This window comes from Bubalus bubalis, chromosome 6, assembly GCF_019923935.1.
Source record: "Bubalus bubalis isolate 160015118507 breed Murrah chromosome 6, NDDB_SH_1, whole genome shotgun sequence".
NCBI lineage: Eukaryota > Metazoa > Chordata > Mammalia > Artiodactyla > Bovidae > Bubalus > Bubalus bubalis.
The window spans coordinates 12622114-12638692 of NC_059162.1; the positions used below are offsets into that span (position 1 = coordinate 12622114).

General features: G+C 39.6%; 1 protein-coding gene across 6 annotated transcripts in view; it reads left to right on the forward strand.

The window, feature by feature from the left end:
- FCRL3 (Fc receptor like 3) overlaps positions 1–16579 on the forward strand; it is a 45564-nt gene that overhangs the window by 22245 nt on the left and 6740 nt on the right. For 5 of the 6 annotated variants that reach the window (XM_025287582.2, XM_044944174.1, XM_044944173.1 and 2 more), the window contains 3 exons: positions 4629–4907; positions 5568–5687; positions 15236–15299. In XM_025287582.2, coding sequence (XP_025143367.2) covers positions 4629–4907; positions 5568–5687; positions 15236–15299 — 463 coding nt within the window. The remainder of the gene's footprint in view (positions 1–4628; positions 4908–5567; positions 5688–15235; positions 15300–16579) is intronic. The other variant, XM_044944175.1, reaches the window with a different exon arrangement.

Below are 16579 nucleotides of genomic sequence, written 5' to 3' on the forward strand. Positions count from 1 at the left end.
CAGTTTGTGGGTCATCTGCTCAGCAGCTCTGTGGTGGGGCTAATGGCGACCTCCTTCAAGAGGACTTATGCCACATGCTGCGTGACCCAAGTCTGCTGCAGCCAGCCAGAGTCCCTGTCCCCGCAGCAGACAACTGCTGACCCATGCCTCCACAGGAGATACTCAAACACTCAAAGGCAGCTCTGGCTCAGTCTCTGTGAGGTTTCTGGGTCCTGGTGCACACAAGATTCTGTTTGAGCCTTCTGAGCATCTCTGGCGGGTATGGAGTTTGATTCTAAATGTTACGTAATTTTGGTGGGAATGTAAAATAATAAAATCATTATTGATACCACTATGGAAGTTCCTAAGAAAATTAAAAATAGAGCTACCATACGACACATAAATTCCACTTGTGAATTGTTGCTCAGTCTCTAAGTCGTGTCTGACTCTTTATGACCCCATAGACTGCATCACATCAGCCTTCTCTGACCTTCACTATCTCCCTGAGTTTGCTCAAACCCATGTCCATTGTGGCAGTGATGCCATGCAACCATCTCATCCTCTGTCACCCCCTTCTCCTCTTGCCCTTAGTCTTCCCCAGCATCATGGTCTTTTCCAATGAGTCAGCTCTTCTCATCAGGTGGCCAAAGTATTGGAGCTTCATCTTCAGCATCAGTCCTTCCAATGAATATTCAGGACTGATTTCCTTTAGGATTAACTGGTTTGATCTCCTTGCTGTCCAAAAGTCTTCTCCAGCACCACAGTTTGAAAGAAGAAAGCTATGGTACATATACATAATGGAGTATTATTCAGCCATTAAAAAGAATACATTTGAATCAGTTCTAATGAGGTGGATGAAACTGGAGCCTATTATACAGAGTGAAGTAAGCCAGAAAGAAAAACAGCAATACAGTATACTAACGCATATATATGGAATTTAGAAAGATGGTAACAATAACCCTGTGTACGAGACAGCAAAAGAGACACTGATGTATAGAACAGTCTTATGGACTCTGTGAGAGAGGGAGAGGGTGGGAAGATTTGGGAGAATGGCATTGAAACATGTAAAATATCATGTATGAAACGAGTTGCCAGTCCAGGTTCGATGCACGATACTGGATGCTTGGGGCTGGTGCACTGGGACGACCCAGAGGGATGGAATGGGGAGGGAGGAGGGAGGGGGGTTCGGGATGGGGAACACATGTATACCTGTGGCGGATTCATTTTGATATTTGGCAAAACTAATACAGTTACGTAAAGTCTAAAAGTAAAATAAAATTAAAAAAAAAAAAGAAAGAATCAGTTCTTAGACACTCAGCCTTTTTTATGGTCCAACTCTCACATCTGTACACCACTACTGGAAAAACCATAGCTTTGACTATATGGACCTTTGTTGGCAAAATGATGTCTCTGCTTTTTAATACATTGTCTAGGCTTGTCATTGTTATTCTTCCAAGGAGAAAGCATCTTTTAATTTCGTAGATGCAAGCACTGTCTGAAGTGATTTCAGAGCCCAAGAAAGTGAAATCTGACACTGTTTCCTCATTTTCCCTATCTATTTGCCATAAAGTGATGGCACTGGATGCCATGATCTTAGTTTTTTGAATGTTGAGTTTTAAGCCAACTTTTTCACTCTCCTCTTTCACCTTCATCGAGAGGCTCTTTAGTTCCTCTTCACTTTCTGCCATTAAAGTGGTATCATTTGCATATCTGAAGTTGTTGATATCTCTTCCAGCAATCTTGATTGCAGCTTGAGATTTATCTAGCCCAGCACTTCACATGATGTCCTCTGCATATGAGTTAAATAAGTAGTGTGATAATATACAGCCTCAATGTACTCCTTTCCCAATTTTGAACCAGTCCATTATTCCATGTTCAGTTCTAACTGTGGCTTCTTGTCTTACATACAGATTTCTCAGGAGGCAGGTAATGTGGACTTGTATTTCATCTCATTAAGAATATTTCACAATTTGCTGTGATTCACACAGTCAAAGGCTTTAGCATAGTCAATGAAACAGAAGGAGATTTTTTTTTAAATTCCCTTTCTTTTTCTATGATCCAGTGTATGCTGGGAGTTTAATCTCTGGTTTCTCTGCCTTTTCTAAAGAAGTTCTTGGTTCACATACTGCTGAAGCCTGGCTTGAAGGATTTTGAGCAAAATCTTGCTAGCATGTGAAATGAGGGCAATTGTACAGTAATTTGAACATTCTTTGGCCTTGCCTTTCTTTGGGATTGGAATGAAAACTGACCTTTTCCAGTCCTGTGGCCACTGCGGAGTTTTCCAAATTTGCTGGCATAATGAATGCAGTGTGTTAACAGCATCTTCTTTTAAGATTTGAAATAGCTCAGCCAGAATTCCATCACCTCCACTAGCTTTGTTTGTAGTGATGCTTCCTAATACCCTCTTGACTTCACACATCAGGATGTCTGGCTCTACGTGAGTGATCACACCATCATGGTTATCTGGGTCATTAAGACCTTTTTTGTATAATTCTTTTGTGTATTCTTGCTACATTTTCTCAATCTCTTCTGCTTTTGTTAAGTCCTTGCCATTTTCGTCCTTTATTGTGCCTATCTTTGTAGGAACTATTCCCTTGGTATCTCCAGTTTTCTTAAAGAGATCTCTAGTCTTCCCCATTCTATTGTTCTGGATACTCCCTCCCCCCGCCCCCCAAAAAAGAGAAAAAATTGAAAATATATTCTCACAAAGACATTTGTATACTCATGTACAGAACATTATTCATTATAGCTAAAACATGGAAACAACCCGTGTCCATTAAAATATAAATGGGTAATCAAAATGTGGTATACACATGACATGGAATTTGTTCAGACTTATAAAGAAAGAAAATTCAGATACATGTAACAACATGGATGAATCTTGAGGTCATTATGGTAAGTGAGATAAACCAGTCAAAAGTAGACAAATACTATATGATCCCACTTATATAATATATTCAGAGTAATCAAAATCATAGAAACAGAAAGTAGGCTGATGTTTGTCAGGGGCTGGGGAGAAAGAGCATAGGGACTTATTGTTTAATGGGTATGTAATTTCAGTTTTACAAGAAAAAAGTTATGGAAATTGATGATGGTGTTGGTTTCACAGTGTTATGAAAGTGTTTATACCACTTCACTCTACACTTAAAAGGTTTATGGTGGAATATTTTAAGGTATGTATGTATATTTTACAGCAATACAAATTGAATAAACCTATAAGAAGTGGTGACATGGGTGAAAAGGCACACTGAGATGCACAAACATATAAAGACTTACCCCTGAGAACCTTAGCATCTGGCCTAAGTCATTGTATATTGTAAAGGATATACAGAAGGCCAAAACCCAAGCCATCTGTTTGAATTTTACAAAAGCACGACTTGGCATTTCCACCCAGATGAGACCGCTGGTGCCATCTGCCTTACAGCCAGCAGATGGTACATTTTTGAGTTGAATTATCCCCATTTAACTGATTGTCTCCATTACCTCTCTCCTTTACCCAATCTCAGATGCAAAGCTAAGCTCTAGATCCTTGCCAAACTTCTCTTGCCGATGAAGCACACAGTTTATATCTAAAGTCCTTGCACACAGACTGGTTTACCTGGGTTTCCTCACAACAGAATCAGCAATCTTACAGTTCACATTTCACATTAATTTATTATTGATGAATAATTCCATATATTAATTTAAAACATAATGATTTTCTGTTTTTCCTGGCTTCCCTATCTCTATAATCACAAATTAAAACAGAAATCTTTCTTGCTATTGCTGTATCTGGATATTTTGGGGCCAAATATAAATTAATTTATTTATCCACTTATTCACCAATTATTGATAATCTATTACATGCCAAGGCAAAATTCTAGCAGTTGGAAATACAAAAATGAACAAAGAGTTAAGTCCTTGTTCTTATGAAACTTACATTCTGTTGGAATCAGATATATAACAATGATAACAATGATAAATGGATAGATACATAAATAACAGATTGATAGATGTTAGTGCTAATGCTAAGTAGAAAAATAAAGCAAGGTAACTGAGTAGAGGATACTTCAAATAGGTGTAGATATCTAGGTTTAAAGTTAAGTCTCAGGAATTAATAATATGGAGCAACAAACCTTGCGTTTAGTAATTATTCCTCTTGCTTTTAGTAATTTAGTTTATTGAATGCTTTACATACGTGATTCTTACTATTACCTCCACTTTAAAAAGGAATAAACTGAGACTTGGAGAAAGTTAAATGTTTTAAAACATCAAGATCACAGGGCTAATAAATGGCAGTGAAAGTGTTATTCACTCAGCTGAGTCCGACCCTTTGTGACCCCATGGACTGTAGCCTGCCAGGTTCCTCTGTCCATGGAATTCTCCAGGTAAGAATACTGGAGTAGGTAACCATTCCCTTCTCCAGACCCAGGGATTGAACCTGGGTCTCCTGCACTGCTGGCAGATTCTTTACCATCAGAGCCACCAAGGAACTTGAGTTTAAATCCTGTCTCTGCCATTAATAAAGAGCAGAGATGGGATTTAAATTCAGGTTTTCCTGAATTACAAGCCCATGCTCCTACTACTGAACTATGCTGAATATTTCCTTTATTAAATTATTTTGTACATACTTAACCAAGACGGCTCATAAGCTATGTTGCCTCTTTCAGTTCCAGTGTCTCATCCTCTCTTCACCTTCAGTCCTGCTGTGCCCCAGGCTGTGGCGGGAGATGTGTTAGAGCTTCGCTGTGAGGCCCAAAGAGGCTCTCCCCCAATCCTGTACTGGTTTTATTACAAGAATGTCACGCTGGGGAGCAGAGAGGCCCCCTTTGGAGGAGGAGCATCCTTCAACTTCACTCTGATGGCAGAGCATTCCAGAAACTTTTCTTGTGGGGCTGACAATGGCCTAGGGGTGCAGCACAGTGAGATGGTGATACTCAGCATCATAGGTAGGTTTGTGGTACCTGGGCTACAGGTTACATTTATAGTCAATAAAATATTTCTCCAATAGACTGTACAAATCCTCCCAATGTCAAAGAGTTATTAACATGAAACCAAGGCTTGGGGCTTCTGGAGATTGGTACTGATTTCATGGGGACAGGGGAAGGAAAAGAAATAAATTTTAATGTTAGATTCTGGTAATCACTCTCCCTGTGCTATTATTTTAGGAGAAGGCAATGGCAACCCACTCCAGTACTCTTGCTTGGAAAATCCCATGGATGGAGGAGCCTGGTGGGGTACAGTCCGTGGGGTTGCTAAGAGTCGGACACGGCTGAGCGACTTCACTTTCACTTTTCACTTTCATGCATTGGAGAAGGAAATGACAACCCACTCCAGTGTTCTTGCGTGGAGAATCCCAGGGACGGGGGAGCCTGGTGGGCTTCTGTCTATGGGGTCTCACAGAGTCGGACACGACTGAAGCAACTTAGCAGCAGCAGCAGCAGTAATATTATTTTGAAAATTACAAACTATACTGGAAATGATTCCAATTGAGAAATCAGAACCTGGCAAAAACCTGTCCTAATATATAGCTAGTCCTGCACCTACATAGTTTTTGTCTGGATGAAATATATTTGGCACTGAACTCAAGTACAGGTCTCTTCACTTAGGACCACCCAGTAACAAAACAACCCTTATCACTGAGGGAGTCACCGCAGGGCTACTGAGCATCCTTGGCCTTGCTGCTACTGCTGCTCTGGTGCGTCACTTCAGGACCCAGAGGGATTCAGGTAAGTGGCTATATCTCACTCTTTAATATTGTGACTTTTGCCATTGCTATTATTATTTCTACTTGTGTAGTGTATCCTACAAAGGTTGATTATTCTTTTCCCAGTACTGATCACACAGATTGGCAGAGATTAAAAGGCAGAACAAATTTCTTAATGAAGTTGTTATTCCATGTGTTTCATTTGAGTTTTAAATCAGAGAGTAGAGTCTTGTTTCCACTCAAAAATTAGAAAGTTAAGTATTTATTGTTCCAACCTCAGTCCAAAGCTTAGTGAAAATAAAAAGAATGAAAGAGAAAGTCCTTCATCTGTAACAACAACAGAAATAAACAATAGCCATAGGTACAATCCATAAACTCATATATATTTAAATACCATTTAAATATAGTGATATTTAGATAAAATTAAGATATTCTGAGAATGAAATTAAAATTTCAGTTTCTGCTTGTTTGTTGCTATTATGTGTGTGTTAGTCCCTCAGCCATGTCCAACTCTTTGTGACCCTATGGATTCTAGCCTGCCAGGCTCCTCTGTCCATGGGATTCTCCAGGCAAGAATACTGGAATGGATTACCAGTTCCTTTTCCAGGGTATCTTCCCAACCCAGGGATTGAATGGGTCTGCCACATTGCAGGCAGATTCTTTAACATCTGAGCCATCAAGGAAGCCCCTTGTTGCTAGTATATAGAAATTCAATTGATTTTTCTATGTTGGTCTCATATCCTACAGCTTTGCTAAACACACTTATTAGTTCTAGTATTAGTTTTGTCGATTTCATCAGATTTTCTACATAGATGATCAAGTCATCTATGAATAAAGATAATTCTATGCCTTCCTTTCCAATCTCAATTCCTTTTATTTCTTTTTCCTTAGTGTACTGGCTAGAACCTCCTGTACACAATGTTCAACAGAAGTGTTAAGAGAACAGATGTCTTTGTTTTGTTCTTGAGCTTAGGGAAGGGAAAGTACTTGAACTTTCACCATTTATATTTGATAATCCTAGCTATGGATTTCTTGTAGCTACTGTTTGTTAGGCTGAAAAAGTCCCTACTAATTGTAATTTACTGACAGTTTTTACAGAACAATGACAAATGCTTTTTCTACATTGAGAAAATCATACGATTTTATTTTCTAGTCTACTGATACAGATTTTGGATTTTGAATGTTGAAACAGCTTTGCATTTCTGGGGTTAACCTCACTTGGTTATAATTTTTGAATTTGATTTGCTAAAATTTTGTTAAGAATGTTTGCACCTATGTTCATAAGGGATATTGGTTTGGTAGCTTTATTTCTTATCATTTCTTTTTCTGGCTGGATGTCAAGGTAATATCCATTTAGTTACGACCTCCAGAATCCTTCATTCCTCTTTCTACATATATACATCCACATGGTATCATTTTCTCTCTGCTTAAAGGATTTATTTTTAACATTTCTTGTAGTATGAGTTTGTTGGTGAATTTGATTGATAGTGTTGAAGTCTTCGATATCTGAACTATTTTTTCTCCTACTTTATTGATTATTGAGAGGATATTAAAATTTTCAACAATAATTGTGGATTTTTTCATTTTTTCTTGCAATTTTATCAGATTTGCTTCATGTATCTTGAAACTCTATTATTTGGTGCACAAATGTTTATCACTATTATGTGTTTTTGATGAAATTACCACGTTATCCTTTATGACTTTATGACCTTTTTATTCCTGGTGGTATCATTTAACCCTGAAACACTATTTGATATTAATAAAAATTAATTAATGTTGTATTAACTATAGGGCTTCCCTGGTGGCTCAGATAGTAAAGAATATGCCTGTAATGCAGGAGACCCCCCTGGAGAAAGGAATGGCTACCCACTCCAGTATTCTGGCCTAGAGAATCCCATGGAAAGAGGAGCCTATATTAATATATTGATATCAAATAATATTTCAAGGTAAATTATACTACCAGGAATAAAAAGCTATATAATTAATGTTGGGCTTCCCAGGTGGCTCAGTGGTAAAGAATCTGCCTGCCAAAGCAGGAGACACAAGAGACATGGGTTTGATCCCTGGGTTGGAAAGGTCCCCTGGAGGAGGAAATGGCAACTTGCTCCAGTATTGTTGCCTGGAGAAGCCCATGAACAGAGGAGCCTGGAGGGCTACAGTCCATGAGGTTACAAAGAGCTGGACACAACTGAACACATATGCATATAATTAATGTTAGCTTGACATTTCTTTTTTCCACTCTTTAAAATTTTAACCTATTTGTGCTTCTATATTTAAAGCATATTTTTATAGATAGCATATGGTTAATTCTGTTTTTTATCTAATATGGCAGTCTCTTTCTACTTTCTAACTTTAAAAACTTTGACCATTTACATTAATATGATTGTTGATACAATTAGGTTCCTATGTCTATTATTTCCCTATTTGCTATCTGCTTGTCTCATTTGTTCTTTGTTTTCTATTTCCTTTTTCTGTCTACCCTCTTGGGTATTTTTGTGATTCCATTTTATTTCCTTTGTTGGTTTATTAGCTATATAACTCTTTGTTTTGTTATTTTAGTGGTTACTTTAAGGTACATGGTGTACATATCTAACTTCTCAGTCTACTTACAAGTGACATTGTATCACTGCATGTATAGCATAAGAATATTATCATTGTGTACTCCATTTCTCCTTTCCCTGGTACATTGTTATTACTTTTTAAACAGTTATTTTTAAAAGAAGCTTACATATAATTTAAAAATATTATACATTTACTCATACAGCTAACACTTCAATGTTCTTCATTCCTTTATGTGTATCCATATTTTCATCTGATATCATTTTTTTTTCTGCAAAAAGATTTCTTGTAGGATGGGTCTTCTAGTGATTAATTATCTCCACTTCTGTATGACTATAAAAGTCTTTGTTTTGCATTCATTTGTGAAATATTTTTACTGGCATAGAATCCTAAGTTGAAAAAAAATTTTTTTCTTTCAATATTTAAAAGATGTTGCTGTACTGTCTTCCTGTGTGCATGGCTTCTGACAAGAAATCTGCCATCATTCTTGACTTTTTTCTTATGTGACTGCTTTAATTTTTCTCTCTGAATGCTTTTTGTGGATCAGAAATCTTGGGATGTATGGACTGTTTTATTCAGTGCTTTGGGTGCTTATAAGGTTTCAAGACTTTATATTTGGAACTACTAATCCTTTACTTTCTGTCTTTCTCTGTGGTATAACACGAACTCTCCTTTTCTATTAGACCAAGTGATTCTGCTTTCCTTTTTTGTTTTAGGGCTCATACTGAAAATCAAGCAAATAAACAAATAATTGGATCTCAGTTTAATGAAAACCATCTTAATGATGGTGGTTAAGCATGTCTTCTTACTTCTACTTTCAGGTCAATCAATGGTCCTTTATCCTTCTTCTTTGATAAAAATGGCATCATTTCACATCATTTTGTGACTGATATTTACAGCTACCTAATATTTTTTCAAATAATATTACGTATACAATTTTTATGTAGCACTAACCCTGATCAGTTCAGTTCTGTTCAGTCGCTCAGTCATGTCTGACTCTGTGATCCCATGGACTGCAGCATGCCAGGCTTCCCTGCCCATCACCAACTCCAGAGCTTACTCAAACTCATGTCCATTGAGTCGGTGATGCCATCCAACCATCTCATCCTCTGTCATCCCCTTCTCCTCCTGCCCTCAATCTTTCCCAGCATCAGGGTCTTTTCAAATGAGTCAGTTCTCCGCATCAGGTGGCCAAAGTATTGGAGTTTCAGCTTCACCATCAGTCCTTCCAGTGAATATTCAGAACTGATTTCCTTTAGGATGGACTTGTTTGATCTCCTTGTAGTCCAAAGGGCCTCTCAAGAGTCTTTTCCAACACCACAATTCAAAAGCATCAATTCTTCGATGTTCAGATTTCTTTACAGTCCATCTCTCACATCCATACATGACTACTGGAAAAACTATAGTTTTGACTAGATGGACCTTTGCTGGCAACATAATGTCTGCTTTTTAATATGATGCCTACATCATAGCTTTTCTTCCAAGGAGCAAGTGTCTTTTAATTTCATGGCTGCAGTCACCATCTACAGTGATTTTGGAGCCCCCCCCCCCGCCCCCCTCAAAATAAAGCCTCTCACTGTTTCCACTGTTTCCCCATCTATTTACCATGAAGTGATGGGACCAGATGCCATGATCTTAGTTTTCTGAATGTTGAGCTTTAAGCCAATTTTTTCACTCTCCTCTTTCACTTTCATCAAGAGGCTTTTTAGTTCTCCTTTGCTTTCTGCCATAAGGGTGGTGTCATCTGCATATGTGAGGTTATTGATATTTCTCCCAGCAATCTTGATTCCAGCTTGTGCTTCATCCAGCTTGGCATTTCACATGATATACTTTGCATATAAGTTAAATAAGCAGGGTGACAATATATAGCCTCGATGTACTCCTTTCCCAATTTGGAACCAGTCTGTTGTTCCATGTCCAGTTCTAACTGTTGCTTCCTGACCTGCATACAGATTTCTCAGGAGACCGGTAAGGTGGTCTGGTATTCCCATCTCTTTAAGAATTTTCCACAGTTTGTTATGATCCACTCAGTCAAAGGCTTTGGCATAGTCAATAAAGCAGAAATAGATGTTTTTCTGGAACTCTCTTGCTTTTTTGATGATCCAGTGGATGTTGGCAATTTGATCTCTGGTTCCCCTGCCTTTTCTAAATCCAGCTTGAATATCTGGAAGTTCACAGTTCACATACTGTTGAAGCTTGGCTTGGAGAATTTTGAGCATTACTTTGCTAGCATGTGATGAGTGCAATTGTGTGGTAGTTTGAACATCCTTTGGCATTGCCTTTCTTTTGGATTGGAATGAAAACTCACCTTTTCCAGTCCCGTGTCCACTGCTGAGTTTTCCAAATTTGCTGGCATGTTGAATGCAGCACTTGTAGACCATCATCTTTTAGGATTTGAAATAGCTCAACTGGAATTCCATCACCTCCACTAGCTTTGTTTATAGTGATGCTTCCTAAGGCCCACTTGACTTCGCATTCCAGGATGTCTGGATCTAGTCCAGTGATCACAACATCGTAGTTATCTGGGTCATTAAAATCTTTTTTTTTTTTTTTTTTTTTTTGTATAGTTCTTCTGTGTTCTTGCCAGCTCTTCTTAATATCTTCTGCTTCTATTAGGTCCATACAATTCCTGTCCTTTATTGTGCCCATCTTTGCATGAAATGTTCCCTTGGTATCTCTAATTTTCTTGAAGAGATCCCTAGTCTTTCCCATTCTATTGTTTTCCTCTATTTCTTTGCATTGATCGCTGAGGAAGGCTTTCTTATCTCTCCTTGCTATTCTTTGGAACTCTGCATTCAGATGGATATATCTTTCCTTTTGTCTTTACCTTTCACTTCTCTTCTTTTCTCAGCTATTTGTAAGGCCTCCTCAGACAACCATTTTGCCTTTTTGCATTTCTTTTTCTTGGGGATGGTCTTGATCACTGCCTCCTGTGAAGTGAAGTGAAGTGAATTTGCTCAGTCATCTGACTCTTTGCGACCCCATAGACTGCAGCCTACCAGGCTCCTCTGTCCATGGGATTTTCCAGGCAATAGTACTGGAGTGGATTGCCATTTCCTTCTCCAGGGGATCTTCCCAACCCAGGGCTTGAACCCAGGTCTCCCACATTGTAGACAGACACCTTTACCGTCTGAGCCACCTGCCTCCTGTACCATATTACAAACCTCTGTGTCCATAGTTCTTCAGGCACCCTGTCTATCAGATCTAATCCCTGGAATCTATTTGTCATTTCCACTGTATAATTATAAGGGATTTGTTTAGGTCATACCTGAATGGTCTAGTGGTTTTCCCTACTTTCTTCAATTTCAGTCTGAATTTTGCAATAAGGAGTTGTTTATCTGAGCCACTGTCAACTCCCAGTCTTGTTTTTGCTGACTGTATAGAGCTTCTCCATCTTCAGCTGCAAAGAATATAATCAATCTGATTTCAGTATTGGCCATTTGGTGATGTCCATGTGTAGAAACTTCTCTGGGTTGTTGGAAGAGAACATTTACTATGACCAATGCAAGGAGTCTAACTTTGATAGTACTCATCATAAAATCTATCATTCAATTGGAATCTATTATATGTGATTTTTTAATGTGTCCACTTTTATGTACATTTGACTTCAGTTCAACCACTATTGCTATAACTATATTGAAGATGAAGAAATGAAGAATTCAGGAAGCAACCTTTCCAGATTCATGTATACCTAGTAAGAGTCAGAGTTAGGGCATAACTGGGGTCTCCCTAGCCCTTAAGTCCATATTCTCTCCATTACATTTTTTTTTTAAAGTCACTCAGTTGTGTCTGACTCTTTGAGACCCCATGGACTATACAGTCCATGGAATTCTCCAGACCAGAACACTGGAGTGGGTAGCCTTTCTCTTCTCCAAGGGATCTTCCCAACCCAGGGATTGAACCCAGGTCTCCTGCATTGTAAACAGACTCTTTACCAACTGAGCCACAAGGGAAGCCCAAGAATACTGGAGTGGGTAGCCTATCCCTTCTCCAGGGGATCTTTCCAACCCAGGAATCCAACTGGGGTCTCCTGCATTACAGGAGGATTCTTTACCAACTGAGCTATGAGGGAAGACCCCATTAGGTCTTGGTGACTTGTAAAATGCTGGTTGCACCTCCTACTTTAAAAAGTTACTTTTCTATATCATTGCCTGTCTGGATTTCATTTATTAATCAATAATATACTAGGCATGCAGGCATGGGAACTTCAGTATTGCAGTTGATAATAGTAAAAAACAAAAACAGATTGCTGTCAGTACAACACCAAATAACACAAGAGAAGGAAAGATTACCAATCATTATTTTATGTGGTCCATGAGGGCAGAGGCCCAGGAGGTTCTGTCCTCCAGATTTAGGGGAAATTGTTGTTTTAAATGACAAACATGACTAAGAAATTCTGACAGGCTACCAATCAAAGGGCTTCTGCCTATCACAACTCAAAATCTTGCCTATTGTACTTCCCTCCAAGCAAAGTCTTCCTTCTCATTATTGACCAGTCTTCTCAGGGAAGAGCTCAGGCCTTCCAAATTCCTCTAAAAATGAAGAATTCTGCTCCTTAAGCCTGATTGTTTCCTCCAAGTTACCAAAAGGAATGGTATATTTATTAGTTCTATAACTGCTTGGATTAGCATTCTGGTAATGTAATGCCCCCAAACCCCAGTCTCCTTAGCTCTGTGATGGTCATGATAATAGTATCTACATTATAGGCACTATGAGACAGTCTATATAAACTGCTGAGCACAGTGCCTGGCCAAAATATCTTCAGTGAATATTAGCTTATATTATAAATAGCCACGTTTTGGGTCTGTTTTCCTTCAGGCAAATGAAGAGATAGTCTGACTCTCAGATGCACCCTAAACTTAGTTAACCTGTCTACAAGTAAGAATGTTGGTTGTTGATTGATGATGTTACAATTCCAGAGGAGAGAGATACAGGCTAGGATTCTGCTTGCATGCCTTTAGTTTAACTCAGGACACCTGGTTCCCAAAGACAGGGTCTGAAGACATTGATCAGTCATTTTTTGTGGCATGTAAAGGTGGCTCAGCAGTAAAGAATCCACCTGCCAATGCAGGAGACACAGGAAACATGGCTTTGGTCCCTGGGTCGGGAAGATCCCCTGGAGAAGGAAGTGGCAACCCACTCCAGTATTCTTGCCTGGGAAATCCCATGGACAGAGGAGCCTGGTGGGCTACAGTCCATGGAGTCTCAAAGAGTTGGACATGACTGAGTGACTGATCACACACACAAGCCTGAATATGTCTACTTTGGGCAATAACCTGTGTTCTCTAAGCCCAGTGAGATGGATACAGTGTGCATGCATGCTTAATTGCCCAGTCGTGTCTAACTCTACGACCTTTATGGATTGACTATGTGACTGTTATGGAGCCTCACGGGCAGGTTCCTTTGTACATGGGATGTTTCAGGCAAGAATACTGGAGTGGGTTGCCATCTCCTCCTCCAGAGGAGCTTTCTGATTCAGGAATCAAACCCAAGTTTACTGCCTTGTAGGCAGATTCTTTACCCACTGATCCAACAGGGTAACCCAAGACAGATATAGCTTCTGCTGCTGCTAAGTCGCTTCAGTCGTGTCCAACTCTGTGCAACCCCATAGACGGGAGCCCACCAGGCTCCCCCGTCCCTGGGATTCTCCAGGCAAGAATACTGGAGTGGGTTGCCATTTCCTTCTCCAATTCACGAAAGTGAAGAGTGAAAGTGAAGTCACTCAGTCGTGTGCAACTCTTCGTGACCCCATGGACTGCAGCCTACCAGGCTCCTCCATCCATGGGATTTTCCAGGCAAGAGTACTGGAGTGGGTTGCCATTGCCTTCTCTAGACAGATACAGAGTCATAGGTAAAAGGCAAAGGACAGAGATGGGAAGCTTAGGAGGAGGGTTGTATTGGACAGGCCAGAAAGACTTCAATATTTCAGTGTTGATGGAAATATTGTGTATTTTTAAGGCTGATGGAATAGGCTTCCGGATTATGTTTACATTTAATCACCGATTGGGTAATTGTCTTCCCTGGTGGCTCAAATGGTAACGCGTCTGCCTACAATACAGGAGACCCAGGTTCAATCCCTGGGTTGGCAAGATCTCCTGGAGAAGGACATAGCAACCCACTCCAGTATTCTTTCCTGGAAAATCCCATGGATGGAGGAGCCTGGCAGGCTACAGTCCATGGGGTCGCAAAGAGTTGGACACAACTGAGCGACTTCAGTTCACTTTACTTCACTTCAGATAATTGTCAACTTGTCTTTTAGTCCTTGTAGTACATAGTTTAATTTGTACATGTACAAACTATGTAGTACATAGTTAATTAGTACATAGTTCAGTTGTTTAACAAATCTTTATTAAATATTTTCAAACTTCTAAGCACAGGAAATACAAAAATAATTAAGATGAGTTTTGTACCTTCAAGTAACATACCCTTTCATGAAGCAGTGTTTGAGGCAAACACAGAAATTGATAATTACAATGCAATATGGTAATTTTAATATAGCAGGGTTCTATGTGCATCAGGGGAAGCTCTGGAGGAGGAAGGATAAATTGAATTAGGTGAAAGGGAAGGAAAGAAGGGATATGGAGAAAACAATAAGCACCAAATGCTGTTGAAATGGACTTACAAGAGTCTTGTAGTCCCATTGAATCACACTTGTGTAACAATTCAGTATTAATTTTAACCCCTCTCTAGGCCACAGTCTCCTTTTCTCCACCTCATGGGGCTGCAGTCAGAATAGAGAAGTGGGAGTATGGGTAGCACTTGGCCTAGAGGTAAACAGTAAGTTGTCTGTCTTCTGCTACTCAGTTACAAACTACATAGAGTTCATTCTATTGACTGAATGAGAATAATTGTGATTCTGTGCAAATATCTCTTCAGATCCCACCTTCCTTCTCTATAACATGACCTACGGGGTGGAGCCAGATGTTCTCAAAGATTTGCCATAGCTGAAATCTAGGATGGATTTGATTTCTGGGAAAGGACATTCTAACATATAGCACATTGTCCACACAGATCACTTATCATCAGTGTTCCTTTGTTGTTTTTCAGAAAGATTTTCCACCACCGGAACACCTAGGTAAGGTTTCTGCTTCTGGTGCTGCGAGCCTTTTCATTTTATTTATGTTTCCAGGATAGAACATGAAACTATGTGCATTTAAAAGTATTTTACTGGATTTCCTATTAAATTTTCAAATGCTTGGTGGGGAGGGATAAATTAGAACTGGATTGACACACACACATTACAATGTATATCAATAAGATAGATAACTAATAAGGACCTACTGTATAGCACAGGGAACTCTACTCAATATTTTGTAATGGCCTACATGGATAAAGAAGCTAAAAAGGGTATGCTGCTGCTGCTGCTAAGTCGCTTCAGTCGTGTCCAACTCTGTGCGACCCCATAGACGGCAGCCCACCAGGCTCCCCTGTCCCTGGGATTCTCCAGGCAAGAACACTGGAGTGGGTTGCCATTTCCTTCTCCAAGGCATGAAAGTGAAAAGTGAAAGTGAAGTCGCTCAGTCGTGTCTGACTCCTATCAACCCCATGGACTGCAGCCCACCAGGCCCCTCTGTCCATGGGACAAGAGTACTTCCAGGCAAAAGTACTGGAGTGGGTTGCCATTGCCTTCTCCGAAAAAAAAAAAAAAAATGGTGTGTGTGTATATATATATATAAAATAACAGATTCACTTTGCTGTACATCTGAAACTAACACAACACTGTAGATTATACCCCAATAATTTTTTTTTTTTAGTTTCAAATTCTCATGACATAAATGTGGTACTCCAGATGGTGACTGCAGCCATGAAATTAAAAGACGCTTACTCCTTGGAAGGAAAGTTATGACCAACCTAGATAGCATATTCAAAAGCAGAAACATTACTTTGCCAACAAATGTCCGTCTAGTCAAGGCTATGGTTTTTCCAGTAGTCATGTATGAATGCGAGAGTTGGACTATAAAGAAAGCTGAGCACTGAAGAATTGATGATTTTGAACTGTGGTGTTGGAGAAGACTCTTGAGAGTCCCTTGGACTGCAAGGAGATCCAACCAGTCCATCCTAAAGGAGATCAGTCCTGGGTGTTCATTGGAAGGACTGATGTTGAAGCTGAAATGCCAATACTTTGGCCACCTGATGCAAAGAGCTGACTCATTTGAAATGACCCTGATGCTGGGAAAGATTGAGGGAAGGAGGAGAAGGGGACAACAGAGAACGAGATGGTTGGATGGCATCACCGGCTCAATGAACATGAGTTTGGGTAAACTCCAGGAGTTGGTGATGGACAGGGAAGCCTGGTGTGCTGCAGTCCATGAGGTTGAAAGGAGTCAGACATGACTGAGCAACTGAACTGAACTG